Consider the following 23,370-nt stretch of genomic DNA (forward strand, 5'->3'; position numbering starts at 1 on the left):
ACCCTGCAGTGTCTGTTGTGGAAAGACCAAACCTGATTGGGCAGCTCGCTTAACTGTCTCAGTATGCTGGGATAGACATTTTGTCTCATTCCATTTTGCCTCACCTTTTTGCTTTTTAAGATGAAGAGAGAAAAGTCCAAATTGGAGAGAACACCTCGAAAAAATAGCCAAGGGAAAAGAAAAAGCAGTCCAACTCGGAAGGAGTCAGAATCCAAGAAGAGCAGGCTGACTCCCCAGAAGGGCAGCTCTCTGGAATCACCCAACAAGGAAGCAGGGGAAACAAGTGTGTTGCATAGAAGCCTGGACTTCCAGGAGCAGGTGGCTGAGGAGCTCCCCGAGGACAGCAGCACCGGGACTGGGGCCGACGGCAGTCGGGAAGGCAAACTGGATCATTTGCTCTGGGTCGATAAGTATAAGCCAACCTCACTCAGGACCATAATCGGGCAGCAAGGTGACCAGAGCTGTGCCAACAAACTCCTCCGCTGGCTCCGAAACTGGCACAAGAGTTCTCCTGAAGAGAAAAAAAATGGTGATTGTGCAGCTTAATCCATTTGTGTGTGTGTGTTTGTGAGTGTATGAATATATAACTGCTTAGTTGCACACATGTGCAAAAATTTAATATTGGTTCATTTCATCTGCCAGTAAGCATTTATTAAGAGCATTCTCTGAGCCAGGTGTGTTGTGAACAAAACGCTGTGAAGGGTGGGGGCATTCGGGCCCATTAAATATTATGCCAGTTACTGTCTCGGGATTAAGTACTGGGTGCTGTGGAGAAGGAGGTGTGTGCACAGCAGTGAGCATGTGAATTCATGTCCTTGGAGCAAGAGCTTAACTATAACTGGGAGCTCAGCTAGGATGCAGCTAGAGGAAGGGAAGATTGGGTATTGGGGGTTGAGGGAGTAGGGAAAGGAAGTCCGTGACATGTGCTTTGAAGACAGGTCAGAGCAGGACTTCTGAGAGTGAGTGAGTACTGGCAAGGATGTGCCAGTATTCAAGGCCACCTAAAAGACCACTAGCTCCTCTGGTTTGCTCTTGGCCAGTTTGATAGGCCTTTGGTTCTACAGAAGTTTCGATGCTTGTTTACCATGGCTGTGAAAAGGCAGACTATTTAGTGCCCAAAGTAGTTTTGAACCTGAGGATTCAGCTTGCGAATGTTAGTGTTTCCTTAAAAGCTGCAGCTCAGCTGGGGGGTATTATGTGCCAGGAGTGAGAAGGCAAGCGAATCTCCTCTGTGTCCCTGGCCTGGTTATTAATGTCTGGGGAGGGGAGGAAAGGGTTGCTTGATGCTGCAGACACTGCCCATTTATTGATAACAGGTCCTGTAATTGTATGGTACAGGGTTCAGTTAGACTTGAATCCCTGTCTTCATTTCTTAAGCCACATCAAGTCTACCTTAAAGGGAGGTGGGAGTTGTGTTTCAAGTGTCTGGAAAAGAGTTTAAATCTCCAGAAGAGCTGTCATCCCTTTCCTGAGGGCTGTGTGCGGTCAGTTTGACCAGGGCTCTCAGTTATTGAGTTGGTGGCAGGGCACCCTTCTTGTGCCTGACACACACGTGATCAGAGAGCAGGTGTTCTGCTCTGAGCCATGTGAAGTAGTTGCAGACACAACATTTTCAATTTATTATTCTTTCTTATAGTCATTATGTTTGTTGACACACACACACACATTTTAAAGATTTATCTAATTTTACTTTGTCAGAGTTATAGAGAGGGAAAGACAGATCTTTGATTTACTGCTTTAGTCTCCAAGTGGCTGCAATGGCCAGAGCTGGGCCAGTCTGAAGATGGTTGCTAGAGGTTTTCCAGGTCTCCCAAGTAGGTGCAGGAGTCCAAGGCTTTGGGCTCTCTGCTGCTTTCCCAATCTGTTAGCATGGAGCTGGATTGGAAGTGGAGCATCTGGGACTAGAACCAGCACCCCTATGCCATGGGGCTGACCCCATTGATACATTTTTAAACATATTTCACTTATTTGAATGTCAGAGAAATGGCGAAAGAAGTAGAGATAGAAACAGAGAAGCAGAGAATCTTCCATTTACTGGTTCACCTAGATGGCTGAAAATGCCAGAGTGGGGCTGAGCTGAAGCCAGGAGCCTGGAACTCCACTTTGTCTCTGGTGTGAGTGGGAAAGACCCACATTCTGGATCATCTCTTTAGCCTTCCCAGGCACATTAGCAGGTAGATGAACTGGAAGCACAGCAGCCAAAACCTGAACTGGCCCTGTGGTGTGGAAAGCCGTTATCATTTCTTAACACATCGCACCATGTGCTTGTTAATATTTACTGAGGATGCCAGTGAGTGTGTCCTCAGCACGTTGTCCTCAGGGCACCCCTACTGGCTATTTCCCTGTTGGGATCCTCATTTTACAAGGGAGGAGACGGGTTAAGTCTTGGTAGAAGCACTCCCAGAGGTGAAGGCAGGATCAGGCAGCATGCTCCTTAGCCCAGTGTACTCCTTGGCTTGTGCTTTTCTAGAAAAGAAATTCATCCATCCCCTCTCTCTCCCTTTCCAACTCGCTAATTACGGTTTCAGATCAGATTTTTAAAGTGTTTTTTTGTTTGTTTGTTTAATTTTGGGTCGAGGTGAGGTAAGGAGAAGAATTTCATTAAGCACTCAGGAAACTCTTGTCTATGATTCGTAGAGAACATTCTGCAAATTTAGGATGAGATTGGAGGACTAATCTTGGAGTCAAGTTGTGACCATTGCTGCCGTTTGGACTCTTGATAGTGATTCCGGTTCACACTTCACACTTCTGTTTTCCTTGCAGCAAAGTTTGGTAAATTTGCTGGTAAAGATGATGGCTCCAGTTTTAAAGCAGCGTTGCTCTCAGGCCCCCCTGGTGTTGGCAAAACCACCACAGCTTCTCTGGTGTGTCAGGTGAGTGCTGTGTCCTGAAGCTGTGTGCAGGCAATAAATGCATGTAGGTGTATGAGTGCGTGTGTTGGTGAGAATTTGAATGTGCTATATACAGACTTTTCTGAGAAGAAACCTTTAAAATTTGCCGGTGATGGGTGTGATTTTCATCCCTTTTAAGGTCCTGATTGTTAAAATCTAATAGCTTTCCCATTATGTGCAATGAGCCCTAACAGATGCCTGAAGCCGAGATCAGTATGGAAGTGTGTGTCTGCGTGTATGTGCACTTTTTCCTTTACATCCTGTGACGTTGCCACAGAGCACTGGGTTTCATCTATCCTGGTGCCATCACTACCTGGGGCCACTATTAAGTAACATAAGGGTTGCTTGCTCTGTGATGTTGGAACAGACTGCTACCAAGTGACGACTCGGCAGGTAGCGTATAGAGCACGGATGTGCGGGACAAAGGGGTGATTCATGTGCTTGGTGGCATTGAGAGCAGAACAAGGTTTCCTCACACTACTCGGGATGCTGTGCAGTTTTCCATGTCATGTTTTGGAGCATGGTTGACCACAAATTTAACCAAAACCTTGGAAAGTGACACTGCGGGTAAGGGGAAGCTAGTGAGCCATTCAGTGTTCTGAGCACTTTGCTGTATTACTGCTGGCTCTTTGTCAGAGTTTACGTAATGGCAATCAGCATGATAGCGTAAGGCATTCTGAACTGTTGGATTTCCCACTACTCCACTGCATACATAGTGGTTTCTTTTATAGTCTGAGTCACATGGGCTAGACTGGAAAATTAGATGTAAATTATAATGTATTTTTAACAAACTTTTTTAAAAAAGCAAAGCAATGTTTTTTCCTAGTTCTACAATTATATATCTGATTCTATTATTATCTTTGCTTTTTTTTTTTTGAGAGTCAAGGAATTTTGTAAGCTGATCTGTTTTGGTGAATGAATCAGGATAACTTGAATATTCCTGGTTTGAGAAGAAAATTGTATATTGGGGTAGTTTGAAGAGACAAAATTTACTTTTTAGTATCTTAAAATAGGTGAGTTCTTTATTGAGTTAATGTGATAATTACATTGACTTTTTTAAGATTCAAGAAGTAAACTGAAGAAACTTACATATTCATAGACACTGTTCCATATGAGTGATTTACTAGCTAGGATTTTTAAAGCCACGTGTGTATGTTTATGTTTCTTTGCCGTGTGTATGTCTGTGATATATTTAAAGTGTCTAATGTTAGGCATCTTTATCTCTTAGTATCGTGTTTTGTATTTTACCCATAATTCTTTATATGATTTTTTTTTTTTTGTATTTTATTTCTTAACCGGGCAGTTTTTGAGCAAGGGGAACTAATTTGCATTGTAATGTAATAGTTGCCAATATTTTAACCAGGAATTGGGATATAGCTACGTGGAGCTAAATGCAAGTGACACTCGAAGTAAGAACAGTCTGAAGGCGATTGTTGCCGAGTCCCTGAACAACACTAGCATCAAGGGCTTTTATTCCAGTATGTGATATTTTTAATTGTTCTGTTGATGTTGTTATGTAAGAAAAACCATTTCATTGCACTGTTTAGTAGCCAATGCTAACACTACTATTTGGCAGGCACTTTGCTAAATACTGGGGCTAACAAAAGAATAAGGCCTTTAATGTAGTTTTTCTTAGAAACAATTTAATTGAAAGGCAGATTGGGGGAGAGATTGACCTCATCTGCTGGTTCCTCCTCACATGCCTACAGTAGCTGGGGCTGGGCATGGCTGATGTTTAGAGACTGGAATTCAGTCTGGGTCTCCCATGTTGGGAGGGGGTGAGGGGTCAAGGACCTCAGGTACCTTGCTTCCAAGGATGCACCTTAACTGGAAGCTGGCATTGGGAGCCAAGCAAGGACTTGAACACAAGCACTCCCAAATGGAGTGTGGGTATCCCAAGCAGTGCCCCTAATTCTTCCCCAAATGCCCATGCCTCTTTTATGTAACTTGTATACCACAGTCATTAACCCTTTTTTGAGTCTGAAAGATTGTAAAAATGTGATGAAAATGAATATGTGGTTATATTTATGCATCTTGCACTTAGTGTCTAAGGATTTGCAAGTGAATCTTTTGAAGAAGGAAAGAAAAAACTGACACAGAATGAGGAATAAGATAGTAATGTATGTAGGTCAAGATGTAGTTCATTGTGTTTGGGCATAAGAGTAAGCCACAGGTAAAAGGGGAAGTTCATTTGAAAGGCCTTGAAGAAGGTGAAAGATGACCTAAGAAGAAAAATGGAAGGCACAATGTGGAAGTGCCTCTGTGCTGCTGCTGCTTTTTTTTTTAAAGATTTATTTATTTTTATTACAAAGTCAGATATACAGAGAGGAGGAGAGACAGAGAGGAAGATCTTCCATTCGATGATTCACTCCCCAAGTGAGCACAGCGGCCGGTACTGCACCAATCTGAAGCCGGGAACCAGGAACTTCTTCCAGGTCTCCCACGCGGGTGCAGGGTCGCAATGCATTGGGCCGTCTTCAACTGCTTTCCCAGGCCATAAGCAGGGAGCTGGATGGGAAGTGGAGCTTCTGGGATTAGAACCGGCGCCCATATAGGATCCCGGGGAATTCAAGGCGAGGACTTTACTGCCTAGGCCGCGCCGCCGGGCCCAGTGCCTCTGTGTTTCAGACTGTAGTCCGTGCTTCTTTATGAGCAGAGATCACTGAAAAGTAAAATACCCCAGTTAAGGACTGCACAGCACATGCTCAGAGTCTGTAGTGGCTGTACGTGCACTTGAATTCTTGCTGCTTTCAGTAGTAGAAAATCTTTATGCAAAAGAAATTTCTCGGGAAATGTTGCTTCTGTACATGGCTTGTGGGAATGTAAAGTGATATCTGAAAGTCGTGTTATGGGTCAGCGCTGTGGCGTAGCTGGTAAAAGCCATGGCCTGTGATACCAGCACCACCAGGTCTCCCACCTGGGTGCAGGACCCCACACATTTGGATGGGCCATCTTCCATTGCGTTTCCAGGCACATTAGCAGGATGCTGGATTGGAAGTGGAACAGTTTGTACCAGCACTCCGATGTGGGATCTTGGCATACCAAGTGGCTGCTTACCCAGCTATGCCACAGCACTGGTCCCACAGTTTTTAATGTGGTATTTTTAAAGCACATTTAAAGAGACTGACATCTGCCTCTGGGCAGAGAAATTAGGCATGGGGGTCAAGGAGAAGAAAGATTCTTTTCCTGCATACTCCTTTGACATTTGTTACGTTCTAGAATTTTCAGTGAAGTAGCAGTTTTTAGACATTGTTATTTTCTAAACTGTTTCTGACCTGTCCCACTGCTTCTCACCCTGGGTCAGGTGGAGCATCCCCTTCCGGAAGCACAAAACATGCTCTCATCATGGACGAAGTGGACGGCATGGCGGGCAATGAGGACCGGGGCGGAATTCAGGTCAGCAAGGCACCATGCCTTGAGTGCCAGACTTCTGGCAGCACTTAATACCGTCCTGATATAGGTGGCTGAGGCAAGATTACGAACCTAAAATACATTGTGTGGTGTTTGTTATTCTTTTAAATAAATTTTTGTTGTAAATTTGCCTTTTAGGAATTAATTGGCCTGATAAAACACACTAAAATTCCCATCATTTGTATGTGCAACGATAGAAATCATCCCAAGATTCGCTCTCTGGTTCATTATTGTTTTGATCTTCGTTTTCAAAGACCTCGAGTTGAACAAATTAAGGTATGATGATTGAGTTTTCCTCCCCAAGGAAACTGTTCTTTTTATTTCAAGATCCATTTTAAGATACCTGATGAAATTTCTGGTTGGTTCTCTCGATTGTCAATTTCAGGGTGCTATGATGTCTATTGCATTTAAAGAAGGCTTAAAGATACCCCCTCCGGCTATGAATGAAATAATTTTAGGAGCCAATCAGGATATCAGACAGGTAAATTCAATCTGTGTTCCATGACCCCGTTGGATGACTTGTTGATTCTTTGGAACCAATGCCTCAGCCATGATGCCAAGGGGAGTGGCCGTGTTTTCTTGTCCTGACATTGTCTTATTTCTGGTGTTTTAGGTTTTGCACAATCTGAGTATGTGGTGTGCACGAAGTAAGGCCCTCACCTACGACCAGGCCAAGGCTGATTCTCATAGGGCCAAAAAAGATATTAAACTGGTAAAAATAAATTTCGTGTCTTTCCCAAGCCAAAGCACTTGTTTTGCAGCTAATTAACTTACTAAGAACAGTTAATAAAGTTCTTTGGTACATGTGTAGTACCTATGGATATTTATAAGATGGTTTACTGATATTTCTGATTCAAATGAATTTTTCCTTTTGGATTATCAGCATCTGTTCTGCATGCTGAAGTTTTACCTCCTATGTATCTTTCCGCAGTTATGGCATGGCTTTCCAGAGTGCCTCATGAGTCTCTGGAGTTTGGAGTAGTTCTTCCTTGTTCAGAAGCATCTGTTTCAGATGGTTAGGTTTCACCACCTCTCTGAAACCAGAGGCCTGTTCATTTTACCTGGTTACTGAGAATTTGTTAGAACAATGATGAAGCATGCTTAATTTTGTCTGTATATTTTAAGAAATTAATATACTTTAAAAATATGTATTTGTTTGAAAGGCAGGACTACAGAGAGAGGAGGAGATTAAAGAGGCTTCATTTGCTGGTTCACTTCCTAAATGGTCGTAGATGCTAGGGCTTGGCCATTTTCAGCTGCTTTCTAGGTGCACTAGCAGGGGTCTGGATCAGAAGTGGACCAGTTGGGACTCCCAACTGATCCCCGTATGAAATGGTATTGTAACAGGTGGCAGCTTATCTTGCTACAAGCAGTACCAGCCCCAATGTACTTAAACATTTTTAGGGCAGGTTTTTGTTCACATAGTTTAGAAGCAGTTACAGAGATTCCCTCTGGCCCTGCCCATGCCCCACTCCCATGTGCACAGCCACTGTCAGCATGCAGCATCAGAGTAGTGCTTTTGTTACAACTGGTAGACATGTGTTGAATGGTCACTGTTACTAAGGACCCGTAGTTTATCTTAAGAGTTCACTTAATATTAAGCGTTTTACGGGTTTTGACATGTTTCTACCATTATAGTATGACACTAAGCAATTTCACTACCATAAAAATCCTTTGGCCTGGCGCTATAGCCTAGCAGCTAAAATCCCCACCTTGCACATGCTAGGATCCCATATGGGCGCAGGTTCTAATCCCAGCAGCCCCACTTCCCATCCAGCTCCCTGCTTGTGGCCTGGGAAAGCAGTCGAAGAAGGCCCAAAGCCTTGGGACCCTGCACAGGTGTGGGAGACCTGGAAGAGGCTCCTGGCTCCTGCCTTTGGATCAGCTCAGCTTCAGCCATTGCAGTCACTTGGGGAGTGAATCATTGGTCGAAAGATCTTCCTCTCTGTCTCTCTTTCTCTCGTGTATATATGACTTTCCAATAAGAATAAACCTTTTAGAAAAAAGTTCTGTGTGGGGTGTGCATTGTGGTACAGTGGCTTCGGCTGCCATCTGGAACACCTGTACACCATATCGGAGTGGGTTCATGTCCTGCCTTCCTGCTAATGCTGCTAGCAGGCAAGTGAACATTGCTAAATGTCTGGGTTCTGCTCACCTGCATCGGAGACCCTGGTAGGGTCCCCCCCTGGCTGTTGTGGGCATTTGGGGAGTGAACTGTTGATGACAGATTTGTGTAGCCCCTGTCTTTATCACCCTGCCTTTCAAATCAGTCAATCCATCCTAGAAAAGAAACCCGTCCATGCCTCCTGTCCTGCAGCCTGGGACAGACAGTAGTTTTTTCCCTGATTTCCCAGTGTGCCCTTCCCCAGATGTCATATAGTTAGACTCGTACCATGTATACCCCGCTCAGGCTGTCTCATCACCCTTCAGGCATGCTTCCTCCACGTCTCCTCATGACCTAGTAGTTCTTGTTATTACTGTAACGACTAAGATTCCATCGTCTGCCTGTGGCTCACTTTACCTACTGGAGGACGCCTTGATTTGCTTCCTACTTACGACACTAGTAGAGCTGTGTGCCGGATGTTGAGTGGACATAATTTTCAGCACATTTGGGTGGGAAGTGTATGTCCACTTGTGCAGGAAACTGCCGCACCGTCCTCTGAGTGGCAGCACCATTTTGCTGTCTCACCAGCAGTGGGCGCTCTCTGGCTCTTCTCCATCCTCGCCAGCAAACAATGTGGAAAATGCTGTGGGTTTGGGACCCTCTAACAGGTGCATTTATCTTCTTTTCTAGGGCCCGTTTGATGTTGCCCGGAAAGTGTTTGCAGCCGGAGAGGAGACTGCACACATGTCACTAGCGGACAAATCCGATCTCTTTTTCCATGATTATTCCATTGCCCCCCTCTTTGTCCAGGAGAATTATGTACATGTGAAGCCTGTAGCTGCAGGGTGAGTGTTCAGAGCTGGAAAGCAGTAGGCTTAGTGTTGTCCCATCATTGTGCAGGCCAAGTGCTGGAGAGAGGGCCGTGGGCTGTGATAGTGGGATTACAGACTGCTTCTCTCCTGCAGGGGAGACATGAAAAAGCACTTGATGCTGTTAAGCCGGGCAGCTGATAGCATATGTGACGGGGACTTGGTGGACAGTCAGATCCGGAGCAAACAGAACTGGAACCTTCTGCCCACACAGGTGAGTACAGCACTGTCCTCAGAGTGCAGATTCTGCTAAAGAAAACACTTTTTTAATCAGACCTTGGCTCCTATAAAGGTTTGAATCATCAGATTAACACGATGGCTCTAGTGACAAAAGTAGAATCATATTCAAATGAAAACACTGAGTCATCACTGCTTGTTTAGAACGCTGGAACTGATGATGCTGGCATTGTGCCATGGTGGATTAAGGTTCTCCTGGCGAGGTCACCATCCCATGTGACTGCCAGTTCAAGTTCAGCTGCTCCTTTTCCAGGCTTTGTTCCTGCTAATGTGCCTGGGAAAGCACCGGATGCTGCCCCAGGTAATTGGGCTCTTCACCCATGTGGGAGAGTGTGGAGTTCCTGGCTTTGGGCTTGCCCTGCCCCGGCCAGTGTGGTCTTCTGGGAACTGAACCAGTAGAAGGGAGATATTACTCTCTCTCCTTTTTGCTTGTCAAATAAATAAATCTGGAAAGTGACAGTGGTGGGAGAGACAGAGATTTTTCATCTGCTAGTTCACAGCCCATGTTACCATAACAGCTAGAGCTGGGTCAGTCCAAAGCCAAGATCGAGGTCTTCCACCTGGGTGTCAGGAGCCCCCAAATGTGTGCCATTCTGCTGCTTTCCCAGGTGTGCTAGTGGGGAGTTGGCTTGGAAGTGGAGCAGCTGGGACTTGAACCAGCACCCATTTAGGATGCTAGTAGGCAGCTTAATGGGCTGCACCACAACACTGGCCTCTAGACTTTTTAATGTTTTATTCATGTGTTTACATAAACGGACATAAGAAAATAGGAAGGTTAGATTTAGGCTATGACTAAGATGAATAGAACTTTTTCATTGTCAGTGTTTATCTTGAGAACTACTTCTTTTGTGTCATTCTTGGCTCTCCCAGATGGGCAGTGAATACCTCCTCCTTGGAGAGATGGCAGCCAGGGTAGACCAAAGCTTCTGATATTCCCCCTCCTAACCATGGAGGTGCCTTTGTATTGGGAATTGTATGTAGGATGAAGTGTTTAACTCAAAACAGAATTGGGGCAGGCAAATATGTGGTACAGTGCTTAAGACACTGCTTGGCATGCCCAAGTCTTACCTTGCAGTACTTGTGTTTGAGTCCCAGCTCTGCTTCTGGTTACAGCTTCCTGCTATTCAGCCCAGGAGGTAGTAGTGAGGACTCAAGTGTCTAGTTCCCTGGGGCCCATGTAGGAGCCCCAGGTTAGTTTCAGGCTCCTAGAGTTGACCTGGCGCACCTCTGGTTGTACTAGGCATTGGAAAGTGAACCAGCAGATTCATTTTTTTTTTCCTTTATTTTCGGCAATCTTTACATAGTTAATTAGGGCACAAAGGGTCAAGGGCTACAGGAAAGTGAGTGAGACTATTATTTCCATATTGTTTCCTTCATGTATCTGAGGTAAAGGGGTATATTGAGGGAGAAGCCTCACCCAGTCTCCCACCCATCCCAGGCCCCCGATTTGGGGGCATGCGCAGAGTCTTGCTCAAGTGTTTTTGATAGTTCATCAGTTATGAATTGCTGCCAATCTCACCATTCCAAGCATGATGAGGTCGCTTCAGAATCTACTGATTGACACCGCCCACCTTAGATTTTCTGTTTGCCCAGATTTTCACTGCCAACACATGGCTGGGGGGGTTGATTGATTTGTTCTGTCCTCTGTCCTCTGTCGTGGTACCAGGTGTCCTCTTGCAGGTTCCGAAGGACTGCCGTAGGCTGCATGTGCACCTGGTTATGCTCTCCACCAGCAGATTCATTGTTGAGTGATATTTGTTCTTATTGGTACCACATCATCGACCTGTGGATTAGCAACGAGCTCCCTAAAGGCCTGGCCTACCTCCTTCTAATTCTGCCCGCACACTGCTTGAAAACAAAAAAACATAAACTTGTAGAGCTGATGGGCCATCCTCCACTGCTTTCCCAGGCCACAGGCCGGAAGCTGGATGAGAAATAGAGTAGCCAGGACACACTGGTGCCCTTATGGGATCCCGGCACATGCAAGGCAAGGATTTTAGCCACTAGGCTATAGGCCCTATTTATTTTTTTAAGTTTTAAAAACATATTTAAATAATTTATAGGAAAAACAGATGCATGAAAATACTCCCTAAAGCATTAGTTCTGATAGCAAAAAATGAAAAGTCTCCAAGTCAGACATGAGAACAGTGAATTATGGGTCAATGGTGTTTATGAAATATTATGTAACCTTTACAATTATGTGTAAGATTTGGAGGGGGTGGGATTTGGGCCCTCATGGTTGGGATGCAAGCATCCTGGTCAGAGTTGAGGTGTGAGCTTCAGCTCTGAGCTGCGAACTCCCTGCCCTTGCAGGCCCTGGCTGGCGGCAAGCGATGGCTTTGGAGTTGAAGCCTTGCGGCCTACACGGGAGGAGTGGACGGAGTGTCCAGCTCCTCACGGCAGCAGGGTCTAGCCCTGGCTGTTGCAGGCATTTGCAGAGTAAACCAGTGAGCGGGTATTCTGCTTCTAAAAGGAACTACAAATGTTACATGACATGAAGAAATGCTTATTAGAGACTACTACCAGACTAAAGCAGGATGTGAAACACACAGTCTCCTTCCAGCCTTTAGAAAAGTGAAAATTTTGGATATAGATGATACTGAAAGATTTTTTTCTCTCAATTGGTAATTTAATTGATTTTCTAGTTGTTAGGCCTTTCACATGTTAACATCCCTTGCGATCAATTGCTTATGTTGGAGATGGTCACTTTCTCCTGGAGCTAATTCTTGGCTGTGCCATTGGCATTCTGGAACAACCGGTGTGTGGGGCCGAGTGAGTCGAGGCTCAGTTGGTACAGCCTCCCTGCAGGCTTGGCTGCAGTGGTAGTTTTCTGAGGGGGAGGTGTGTGTGCCAGCGGCTCAGACAGGGATGGGCTCTGGCAGCCTCTCCGGAGGTGTCAGGGCAGCATTTTCCGAAGACTTGGGGGGGGAGGACAGCAGGCGGCTAAGGAGGTAACTTGGTACTGGACACCTGTGCTGTACTGTAATTGATTTTTTTCCAGGCTATTTATGCCAGTGTTCTTCCTGGAGAATTGATGAGAGGGTACATGACTCAGTTTCCCACCTTTCCAAGCTGGCTGGGCAAATACTCATCTACAGGCAAGCATGATCGCATCGTTCAGGACCTGGCCCTGCATATGAGTCTCAGGTGAGCAGGCCGTCCACGTTTCTTGAAGATTTATTGGAATGTGGTATATTTAACCATTCTTCAGTGGGGATGACAGGAGTCCAAAAGATTTATATTTTAATTTTAATTTATTGCTAGCTAGCTAGCTAAATGGTCCTTAAATTTTGTGGGCTCATGTTTTATCATCTGTAAGCATGTAACACCTGCTTTATCATTTAAAAGGATACTTTGGAGAGTAAAGCCAGGACATGGTCATAACTATTTATAGGATTAAGACAAACTTTTAAAGTCATGGAATTCTGAGGGAATGTTCTTATTTGTTGTTATTGTGATTATAGCTATTTTTAGTGGGAGCAACTTCGCAGAAATAGAATAATTCAGCTTTGTTTAAAGAAATGAACCCATGGGGCCAGTGCGGGGACACAGTAAAGCCTGTGGTGCTGGCGTCCTCATGGGCAGCAGTCCCAGCCCTGGCTGATGCACCTGGAGAAGGAGCAGAGGGTGACCCGGGTGCTGGGCTCCTTCAGCTGTGAGGTACACCCGCAGCTGCTCCTGGCTTTGGCAGCTGTTTGCATGTGAACCAGCATGGAAAATACCTCACTGTGTGTCTCTCCCTTTCCCCACCCATCTCTCTAACTCTGCCATTCAAATAGTTTTTGAAGAAAAAAATGAAGAAATAATCTAGTTTTTACCTGTCTTAGTGGTAAGCTTGTCATTTGGGATAGGAAATACAGTTTACCTGCAGCAGGAGGAGGCCGCACAGGTAATGAAAAGGTAATGTACTTGGAAAAATTTAAGGAAGTTAAAAAGTACTTGTTTGCAATTTTATGCTTATATACAACTACAAATCAGGTGTACTCTAGGGATTCTTAATTTTTTAAGTTTTATTTTAAAGACTTATTTAGTTGAAAGGAAGAAGACAAGCCAAGCGATAGCCTCCAATCGCCGATTCAATCCCCAAATGGCTATAAAACCTAAGCAGGACCAAGCTGAAGTCAGAAGCCAAAAATTCCATCCGAGTCTCCCATGTGGATGGCAGGAACACAAGTACTTGTGTCATCATCCACTGCCTCCCAGTCACGTTAACAGAGAGCTGTACTGGAAGCAGAGCAGCCACGGCTCAAGCATGTGTCCCCGAGGGAATGTGGGCACCCCACGTGGCAGCTTAACTTGCTGTGCCACGGTGCCCACACCCAAGGATTAATTTTTAACCACAGAAACGACATCAGCAATTTTATTGTGCTTTCTGGTCCTGGGAAGGAATATTAATATTGTAGTTCCCAGAGCCAATCTTAACTTTTGGCTACAGCTGAATTGCCACAATTGCTTTCTTAACATCCTTTCCATATGACTTCCTGTCAAGTTTCCTCTTACTGACCCCTGTCACTTGAGTCTTTGCCTCCCTTTTATTGATTTTCCGTTGCTGGTGTAACAAATGATCAGAAACAGAAGGGCTTAAAACAACACATAGAAATGTCAGATTGAGATGGAAAGGTTATCCTGGATTAGCGCTGCAGGTCCAGGCGACCTTAAGGCTGTTTATAAAATAGGAAGCAGTAATGTCAGAGCGAGCAGAAGGTGCTCGCTGCTGGCTGGCCTTGCGGCTTGGGAAGGGACAGTCATCGGCTGCGTGGCTGAGCATACCCATGTCCCGGATTCAGGTGGTGGGCTTGGGTGCCTGCTTCCACCTCCTGACTGGTGTCCTGTTAATGTGCCTCCCGGGAGGCAGTGGGCAGCGCTTGGGTACTTGGGTCCCTGCCGCCTGCACGGGAGACCTGCATTGAGTGCCTGGCTCCCAGCCCAGCCCTGGCTGTGGTAGGTCTATGGGCAGCAAACCAGTGGGTAGGACCTCTTTATTTTTAATCTGTCTCTCTGTGTGTCTGTCTGAAAAAAAAAAAATACAGTAAGTACACATATACATATACATATACATGAATAAAGTTTCTTGGTTTGAAGATGAAGACACCTGGGTTGGAAAGATTTATTAGAGTGGTGTCCTTGAAATACTTCTTTCAGTCACTTTTCTGTCTGTGATGCACGTAGGAGACAAAGAGTTACTGATTTTATTTTCACATTTTAATTCTCAGTAGGCCAGACACTGTCTCCCTAACTCTGGCCAGTCTGGGTCACTCTTTGATTCTATAGCAAGGTTCTGTGTAATTTTTAAATTTTAAAATTTTGGCAAAACTTTACTACTAAAGCTTAACATTTCAGCGGAACAGTGTTAAGAGATGTGTGTGGCGCATTCATGGGTAATTTATGTGTGGTAATCGGAGAGCAGAGGGTGTTATACACCCTGCCCAGGAAGTGGCAGGGGTGTTTGAGGCGCTGGCCTCGCTGCCTTGGATGTGTTTAATGACATGTACCTTGGAGTGCGTGATCTGTGGCCGTCATAAATACAGGCAGGGACAAACCCTGTTGCCTGTAATATGGAAGTAGAATCCCATTTCTTTTTCAGCCACTAATCCAGGTAAGTGAAAAGTCCTTTGAACATACTGGAATGCTAGGCTTTCCTTGTTCCAACTCTTACACAGAAGGTGTCCCACTGAGCATTGTTACAGTTAGGTCAAACTTGGCCCAGTTAGCTGCTCAGTGTTGACACGTACATGGTATGCTTGGGTTTCAGAACTTATTCCAGCAAGAGGACTGTAAACATGGATTACCTGTCACACCTACGGGATGCACTTGTACAGCCCTTGATCTCACAAGGGGTAGAAGGGGTCCAGGATGTTGTTGCACTTATGGACGCGTATTACTTGATGAAGGAAGACTTTGAGAGCATCATGGAAATCGGCAGCTGGGGTGGCAAACCCAGTTCCTTTTCCAAATTGGATCCCAAGGTAAATTGTGTCACCTGCTGATTCTTTGTCACGCTGTCATTGCCAGGTTTGTACCACCAGTATTTCAGAGATGTTCTAGATGCTTTTCCTAAAGGTCACTTTACCCCTTAAATGTTGCATCCCATAGCCTATGCATGCTGAAGATACCATTTGAGTACAAGAGTAAGAATCGACTTCCGGATTTGATTTCACAGTTTGTATTTTATATTTTTGCTTTATGCTTAGTGGAGGGCAGGAATAAATCCAGGGTGGAGGGTGGGGCAGATAGAGATGAGTCTGTGCTCAAAGTAGAAGAGCAGGCTGGGAAAGTGGGAATAAGTGCTGGTAATGCATATACTGGCTGAGGACTTTAAACAGGGTTGTTTTTCCCCCTCCGTTCTGGAATGTGGATATTAGTGGTTATTCCAGCTGGATCATCCCCTCTTTAGTGAGTTCAGAGAACCACTGTGACCTCATGGTTGTATGCTTTGCTGTGACTCACTCTTGTCTGTCTTTACCTAATACTGCTTTCAAAGATATATGTTCTGCAGCTGACCTGTGCTGCTAGACTGCTCACCTGCCTTCATGGCTATTTGTAAATTCCCACAATACACATCCATTGTTGGGATTTATGGATTAATTGTGGAATTAGGAAGTTAAGGCTTTTAAAGTTAGTATCTTGGAGTAACTACAATGGTTAAGGTAAAGGCATCATACGTATTCTGTGGTAATTCACGGTACCCTGTTAAGAGGTTTTCTGGGATTTATTGATTCATTGATTATCTTATTATTTTTATTAGAAATGTGGAGGATATTTAGTAGGTAAAAATATGATTATAAGTAAATTTTTTGCTTGTTTAAAGTTCCCACATGCTGATGCTTAATTTTCTTTTTTTTTAAGTAAAGGGTTCTATTAAGGAAATTATGAAAAATATTGCGGCCCAGTGCAGTAGTCTAGTGGCTAAAGTCCCATGGGATTTGCACGCACTGGGATCCCATATGGGCGCTGGTTCGTATCCCAGGAGCCCGCTTCCCATCCAGCTCCCTGTTTGTGGCCTGGGAAAGCAGTCGAGGACGGCCCAAACGCTTGGGACTCTGCACCTCTGTGGGAGACCTGGAAGAGGCTCCTGGCTCCTAGCTTCGTACTGGTTCAGCTCCGGCCGTTGTGGCCACTTGGTGAGTGAACCAGTAGATGAAAGATCTTTCTGTCTTTTCTCTCTCTGTATACCTGCCTTTCCAATAAAAATAAAGAAATCTTTAAAAAAAGAAAAATATTGAACTTCTCCATAGAAAAATGCACAAATTTTTATTTTTAAACATTTATAAGATTATTTATTTGCTTGGAAGGCAGAGTTGCAGAGGGAAAGGATGGGAGGGGCAGCGAGAGAGGAGAACCTTCCATCTGTTGACTGACTCCCCACATGGCTGCAACAGTGGGAGCTGGGTCAGGCTGACGCCAGGAGCTACTGGCTTGTCTCCCATGCAGGTGCAGGGCCCAAATACTTGGGCCATTCTCAGTTGTCTTCTCAGCCACATTAGCAGGGAGCTGGATCAGAAATGGAACAGTCAGAACAGAAGCAGGTGCCAGTATGGGATGCTGGTGCCATAAGGCGGTGGCTTTACTTGCTATGCCACAGCACTGGCCTCATTATTTACATTTTATCTGAATATGTGTGCATGTTTTGCAAAGCTGCTGGTGCTCTGACGTCTTTCAGAGGCTTTAGGCTTTCAGGTACACTGTGGCTGCCTGGCCCTTAGCTTCTGCCTGTCCCTCTTCTGCAGGTGAAAGCTGCCTTCACGAGAGCATACAATAAGGAGGCCCACCTCACTCCATACTCCCTTCAGGCCGTCAGGGCGTCGCGCCACAGCCTGGGCGCATCCCTGGATTCCGAGTACAGCGAGGACGTGCCTGAAGAGGACTCCCAGTTCGATGAGAAGGACCAAGATGCCATAGAAACGGATGCGATGATCAAGGTAGGGTTTAGAGCCTCACAGGAATGGTTTGTGATCCTGCGTTTAACTTGCTCTGTGAGTAAAGGGACTATTTAGTAAGCAGGTGAGAAAGTGGAAATTGCTTCCGTGTGTTGTTGTTGCTCAGGGCTGTGGGTGGAGCAGGGATAGATTTCATTTTTATAAGCACTCAGCTTCTCCATGCAGTGGCGGCAGCAGGACAGGCCGTCTGGTGCTCGGGAAAGCACCATTCCTGTGCTCGCCACTGCCACAGCATCTTCCGGAAGAACAGCTGGAACCAAGCAGCTTCCCCTTCTTGCCGCTGGCGTTCTGTAGCCACTGAGCTGCCTGCAGCCATTTCTCAGAGCAGAATGTGTTCCACACCTGCTGGGACAGGTTGCCATCAGTCACATTGGCAGCCTGGTGTTCCCAGCAGGCCTCTGCTGTGGGTGTGGCTTCGTGCCCCTCACTTGTTCTGTGTGTGCAGAGCTGGGGGCGGTGCCTGTGCGGGGGGATAGGAGCCGTTGTCATCTTCTCTCCCTCCTTCTCTTGTCCTTCACCAAACAAATGCATGAATCAGGAAGGAAAAGGAAATTTTTCATGTAAACACTACTCCTTTTTTGGTAAAGATCCTTTGCTTAGTGCTTTTTCAGTGTACCTGGGTTCGGGAGCCAGAAGCAGCCTGAGGGAGCTGTGTGGGTTCCGGGTTCTGACTATCCTCACAGTTTTACTGATGGCCTTGGAAGGCTGTGACAAGTACAGTTGTTTCTTCGAATCAAGCTCACCCCGGTAACTAATCAGATACTGAGGGGTGTAACCTCTGTTCCAGAATAATTGAGGTGCAGTGAAGAGACTGGATCACTGTAGGAGCGAAGTTGTTTCATTTATTAATAACACAGCTTTAACTATTTTATGCTTCTTTTCTCCCTCAACAGAAAAAAACAAAATCTGCAAAGTCTTCAAAACCAGAAAAAGATAAGGAATCCAGAAAAGGAAAAGGAAAAAATTCAAGGAAATGAAACTTTTTTTTTAACTACTCAACAGCCACTTTTTTATTCACCCTTCTGACCAGTATTGCTGGTCTAGAGAAAGTGTTTATTTTCCAGAAAAAGGCTTTTCTTTTCCAAGGGAACCACGTTTTAGCATAATGGGATGACCTGGTAGTCCCGTGGTAAAGGACGGTACAGCTAGGGTGCATCTAGTGGACTCACGTACACCTCTCATAGAGGTCTCTGGGACTGCCTGGTCCTCCGCTCTCCCCGTCAGTCATACGGCTGCACATTGATTAGAACTAGAAGCTGCGTGTGGACTTTGAAGTCAGATTTTAGTTAACAATAGTAAGCTTGGGAGCAGTGCTACCAAAGCATATTTTGTAGACTGAAGACTTTATCCTAATGGCCTTGATAGGACCAATGCTGATTTTTTTAAACAGAGAAATATAATTCTTATTATGCGGGGGAAATTTTGTAAATAAATCATCATCGTACAAAAACAGTCACCACCCAGAACTGGGGTGTTCTTTGTACATTGTCAAGTATCTTACAAAGCGTAAGTTAGGAATAAAATTGTTCCACATGATCCATGTACAAATTCTGAAGATTGTCCTTTTGTACAGCAAAGTATTACATTGGTATATTACTTGTTAATTTGCAAATGATTGGATAAGCAAGCTTACCATGGTCCTTCCCAGCCAGCTGTGTGAAACATAATTTGGCTTAAAGTCAGAGCTCCGGACTTCCTGTGTGGGTGCTGCCTGTCCCGGGCAGTGGTGGGGACTTCCCGGAGAGGCTCTCAGCTGTTCCTGGAGGGAGGAGCGGCCTGCTGGGCGATGGGGTTCAAGGTGAGTCAGGATCGTAGGCTCCCTCTGCCGGGAGACGGAACGAACACTGGCTTTGGACACATTTGTCCTCAGGAGCGCCATTTCTGTTCTGTGATTCCACAAACCGTCGGAACCTCAGAGTGTCCCTGTGACAGATTTGCGGAGTGGCCTTGAGGCTGTGGCCTGGAAGCCGGGAGTCAAGCTGTTTCTGAATCTTGTCAGTGAATGCTCAGATGTGTCACCTCTGGGCCACAAGAACTATAAAATAAGGGTAGTCGACCCTGCCTTTAACAAACTGGTAGGCTTGTTTGCGAGATGAGACCGTAAGTTCTTGAGACAGTTAAGTGTATAAAAATGTCTTTCATGGAGAGTAATTCATTATTGAAATAAAATCACCATAAGCTTTTGCTTCCTCAGCCATGTTCCTCTCTTTTTTCAAGCCCAGCTTCTGACTTTTCTACTTCAGTGATGTGGGCTGGGCTGGCTCGTGCATTTCTTCTTTGTGCTTTGGGTGTGTGAGTCATGTCTCTCCAGCAGGGGGAGCAGCTCTGTCCTTGCTGGCTGTGATTGTAATTCTCGGTGCCATAAACGCAGACCGGCACAGTTTGTGTGAGGTGCATTTCTTTTGGAATTAGAGATTGGGGATGTATTCTTCAACGCTGACAGCTCAGATCTGACTGCTCTTGAAGTTCCTGTGACCGTGAGGTGAGTGAATGGGGGGCTGGGGTGCGTGGTGGCAGAGATGTGGAACTACGTGGTCTGTATTGTGGCTCACCCTTGCTTGGTGCCACCGGGAAGGCCTTTTGGAGCAACCCAATGCTGCACACCATCTTTGCAGCATAAAACTGTGTCCTTTTGAGACCCCCTGTGACCTCATGATCTCACTGCTGTGTTAGCTACAGAGACAACGTTAACCTTCCTGTTGGTAAATCTTGGCAGTCTTGGAGCAAGCATGTGTGTGACATCTTCACAACTTGTTACAGCTGTGGACTGTGACAGCTGTGACTAACTGTTATGGCTTAACAGTTGCGAACCACTGTGGTCTGGATGCTGGGTTGGAGACCCCCCTGAGGTGCAAAGAGGGTGTTAGCAAGGTGAGACCCCTGGACAGTGATGGGGTCAGATGCCGGTGAGGTAAGATGTGGACACACCCACTCCCTCTCAGCGAGGGGCTGAGCCTGGTCAGAGCTTTCCCCTTGAGCATGCCCCCTAGCAGTGCCTGTGTGGGTCCGCCCCGTCTTGAACTGTGAGCCCCAGGTTTTCTGTTTGTAAGGCTGGCTTCTGAGTGTTGTGCTGTAAATAGTGAGAAGCTGTCCAGTATGTGGAAGACGGGCATGTTGTGTACTAAGATTGGTATTTAAGTTTTTAGTGAGGTGATGCCTATCAGTGAAAATTATGGTGTGTAACAAACGAAATGTGGGGTTCTCTCCCGTGGGAATGTGGGGTCTGCGGTTCTTGTTAGCCTTCTCCCATGATGTAGGGAGAAGCGGGGATTGTGGGTGGTTTTGAGGCTAGTAACGTGTCAGTGAGGCCTACGTTGCCACTCAGGCTGGCAGTACGGGGCTGAAGGCCTCATGGGGGCGGGATGCTGGCACTCTGCACACTGACCTGGGCTCACAGGTACCCTTGCAGTGGTCAGGCTGCTGTAGCGTAAGCTCACGCCCTGTGATTCGGGCCCAGCCTTGTCTACACATCTCTGTCTGCCGCTTGGGCTTTGTTGCTGTTACTGTGGGTGGGAAGAAATTGCGTGCTGTGGAAGGAAAGGTTTGAGAGGGGACGTGTGTGATCTGAGGTAGGGGAAAGTGCCAGGTAACGTATGTCTTCAGAGGAACTTTCATGGTTTAGCCTTCATTCTTTCAAAGCTTGATCTTACTTTGATGATTTGTATAAACTCCACATTCCAGACTTTTTTTTTAACCTTTGCAACATCTGTACCAGCTTCTTGCTGTGTTTCAATGTTTTCCTCTAAATGCAAGGAAACACTGCAAAATCCAGTAATAAATTTTATTTTAAAGGAAGTATTTCAGAAATACGAAAGCTATCAAAAAGCTGAGTATTTACATTTCTATGGTAGTTTCCTGGTAACAGTGCAGATGCTAGAATATGCAGGACTGCAGAGGGGACACACAGAGCGCAGCTAACGGCCAGGTTGTACGTCGTCTGTGGCCTGCAGGTGGAGTGTGCCGATTTGGAGCAGTCAGTCCCACCCGTGTCCAGGAAGGAGCATCTCCTAAGCTCACGAGGGGTGAACTCACGGGCCCCTGTGGGGCAAAGGCTGTCTTCTCAGAGCCACGGGATCTGGAAAGGAGACATGAGGTGTGGGCCTTTAGAGGCTGGCTGGTAGTGACTGCCTTTCGGTGCCAAAGCCTCCAGGCAGAACAGCAAGCAGCATTTCCGTTAGGCATCCACAGCCTGCCCTGTTCTGGGTTTCAGGACCAGCCTTGGGCAGGCTGTTGAGCCTGGACTTTGCAGTGGGAAGGACCTGCTTCCCATCAGAGACACCCTGGGTAACTAGCTCCAGCTCCTTGCTGATGTGGACTCCTGGAGGCAAGCGGTGCCAGTGCTGGGTGAGCCCTGGGAGAGCCCTGAGCATTGTGGGCACGTGGGGAGTGAGCCACTGGATAGGGACACTCCCAAGGAAGGAAGTATATCTTACTTAAAAAAAAAAAAAGGGAAAATAATGATATAGAAATAGCAAATGTGTGAGTAAGTATATAGCTATATTTTTCTTACAACTAAAGAACAGTGATATTGTGTACCCAGGTTTGTTTTTTTTTCTAAGATTTTATTTATTGGGAAAGAGTAAGAGAAATAAAAGGAGAGATAGGAGATTTATCTGCTGGTTCACTCCTCAAATGGTTGCAACAGCTTGGGCTGGAGCAGGCTAAAGCTTGGAACCAGAAATTCCATCTTGGTCTCTCACATGGGTGGCAGGGAACTGGATGGAGCAGGTGGGACTCAAGCCAAAGCTTGACTATCTATGTGAGGTGGACATTACAGGCACTAGCTGACTGCACAGTTACAGGTTTTCTGTTATGCATGAGGGTGCTTCAGAAAGCTCACTGAGGCGCCTGCAGTGCTGGCATTCAGGCAGGTGCCAGCTTGGGTTCTGACTGCTTCACTTCCAGTCTGGCTCCCTGATAATGTGCCTGGGAACACAGTGGAGAATGGCGCAAGTCCTTGGGCCCTTGTGCCCACATGGGAGACCAGAAAGCTCCTGGTTCCAGGATCAGCCCAGCTCGTTTCACCATTTGGGGAGTAGGCCAATAAATGGAAAATCTGTGTCTCCCTGTGAAATAAGTCTTTATGAGTTCATGGAAAATGGAATTGTTCCTGCTGCTAAAATATTTTTAAAAGACTTTTTGGGGTGGTGCTGTGGTTATGGCAGATTAAGTCTACCTGTGACACAGGCATCCCGTATAAGTGCTGGGGTGTGTCCCATTCGCTTTTCTGGTCAAGATCCCTTTTCATGGTCTGGGAAAGCAGCAGCAGATGGCCAAAGTGTACAGGCCACTGCACTTGCAGAGGAGACCCAGGAAATGCTCCTGGCTTTGTGCTGGTCCAGCTTTGGTCATTGTGGCCATCTGGGAAGTGAACCAGCTGATGGAAGGTCTCTGTCTCTAAGTCCGGCTTTCCAATTAAAAACAACAAAAACCAAATCTTTAAAGATTTATTTTTATTGGAAAGGAAGATTTACAGAGAGAAGGAGAGACAAAGATACTGTTTGCTGGTTCACTCCCCAAGTGGTCGCAATGGCTGGAGCTGAGCCAATCTGAAGATATGAGCTTCTGGGTCTCCTGCACAGGTGCAGGGCCCCAAGGGCTTTGGACTGTCCTCTACTGCTCTCCCAGGACACAAAGAGGGAGCTGGAAGGAGAGTGGAGCAGCTGGGATAGGAACTGGTGCCCCTATGGGATCCTGGTGCATGCAAAGGAAGGACCACAGCCACTAGGATATCACATTGGGCTTCAAATTAAAATTTTTTTAAAATTTATTTATTTGAAAGGCATAATTACAGAGAAATCTTTAATCTGCTGGTGTACTCCCTAAATGGCTGTAACAGCTAGGGCTGGGCCAGAAGCTCCGTTTGGGTCTCCCCCAAGGGTAGCAGGGGGGCCATCCCTTGGGCCATTCTCTGCTGCTTT

The 23,370-nt window shown here is 45.9% G+C and overlaps 1 protein-coding gene across 2 annotated transcripts in view; it reads left to right on the forward strand.

Moving 5' to 3' along the window:
• The window catches only part of RFC1 (replication factor C subunit 1), a 73,126-nt gene extending 54,616 nt beyond the window's left edge, over positions 1-18,510 (forward strand). For both annotated transcript variants that reach the window (XM_058670188.1, XM_058670187.1), the window contains exons 13-25: positions 121-529; positions 2,764-2,873; positions 4,255-4,369; positions 6,196-6,287; positions 6,441-6,578; positions 6,688-6,783; positions 6,916-7,014; positions 9,097-9,251; positions 9,372-9,489; positions 12,514-12,659; positions 15,265-15,478; positions 17,240-17,431; positions 18,343-18,510. In XM_058670188.1, the coding sequence (XP_058526171.1) occupies positions 121-529; positions 2,764-2,873; positions 4,255-4,369; positions 6,196-6,287; positions 6,441-6,578; positions 6,688-6,783; positions 6,916-7,014; positions 9,097-9,251; positions 9,372-9,489; positions 12,514-12,659; positions 15,265-15,478; positions 17,240-17,431; positions 18,343-18,426 (1,968 nt within the window). In that variant the 3' untranslated portion in view covers positions 18,427-18,510. The remainder of the gene's footprint in view (positions 1-120; positions 530-2,763; positions 2,874-4,254; positions 4,370-6,195; positions 6,288-6,440; positions 6,579-6,687; positions 6,784-6,915; positions 7,015-9,096; positions 9,252-9,371; positions 9,490-12,513; positions 12,660-15,264; positions 15,479-17,239; positions 17,432-18,342) is intronic.
• The last annotated feature ends 4,860 nt before the right edge of the window (positions 18,511-23,370 follow it).

Source organism: Ochotona princeps, chromosome 11 (genome assembly GCF_030435755.1).
Source record: "Ochotona princeps isolate mOchPri1 chromosome 11, mOchPri1.hap1, whole genome shotgun sequence".
NCBI lineage: Eukaryota > Metazoa > Chordata > Mammalia > Lagomorpha > Ochotonidae > Ochotona > Ochotona princeps.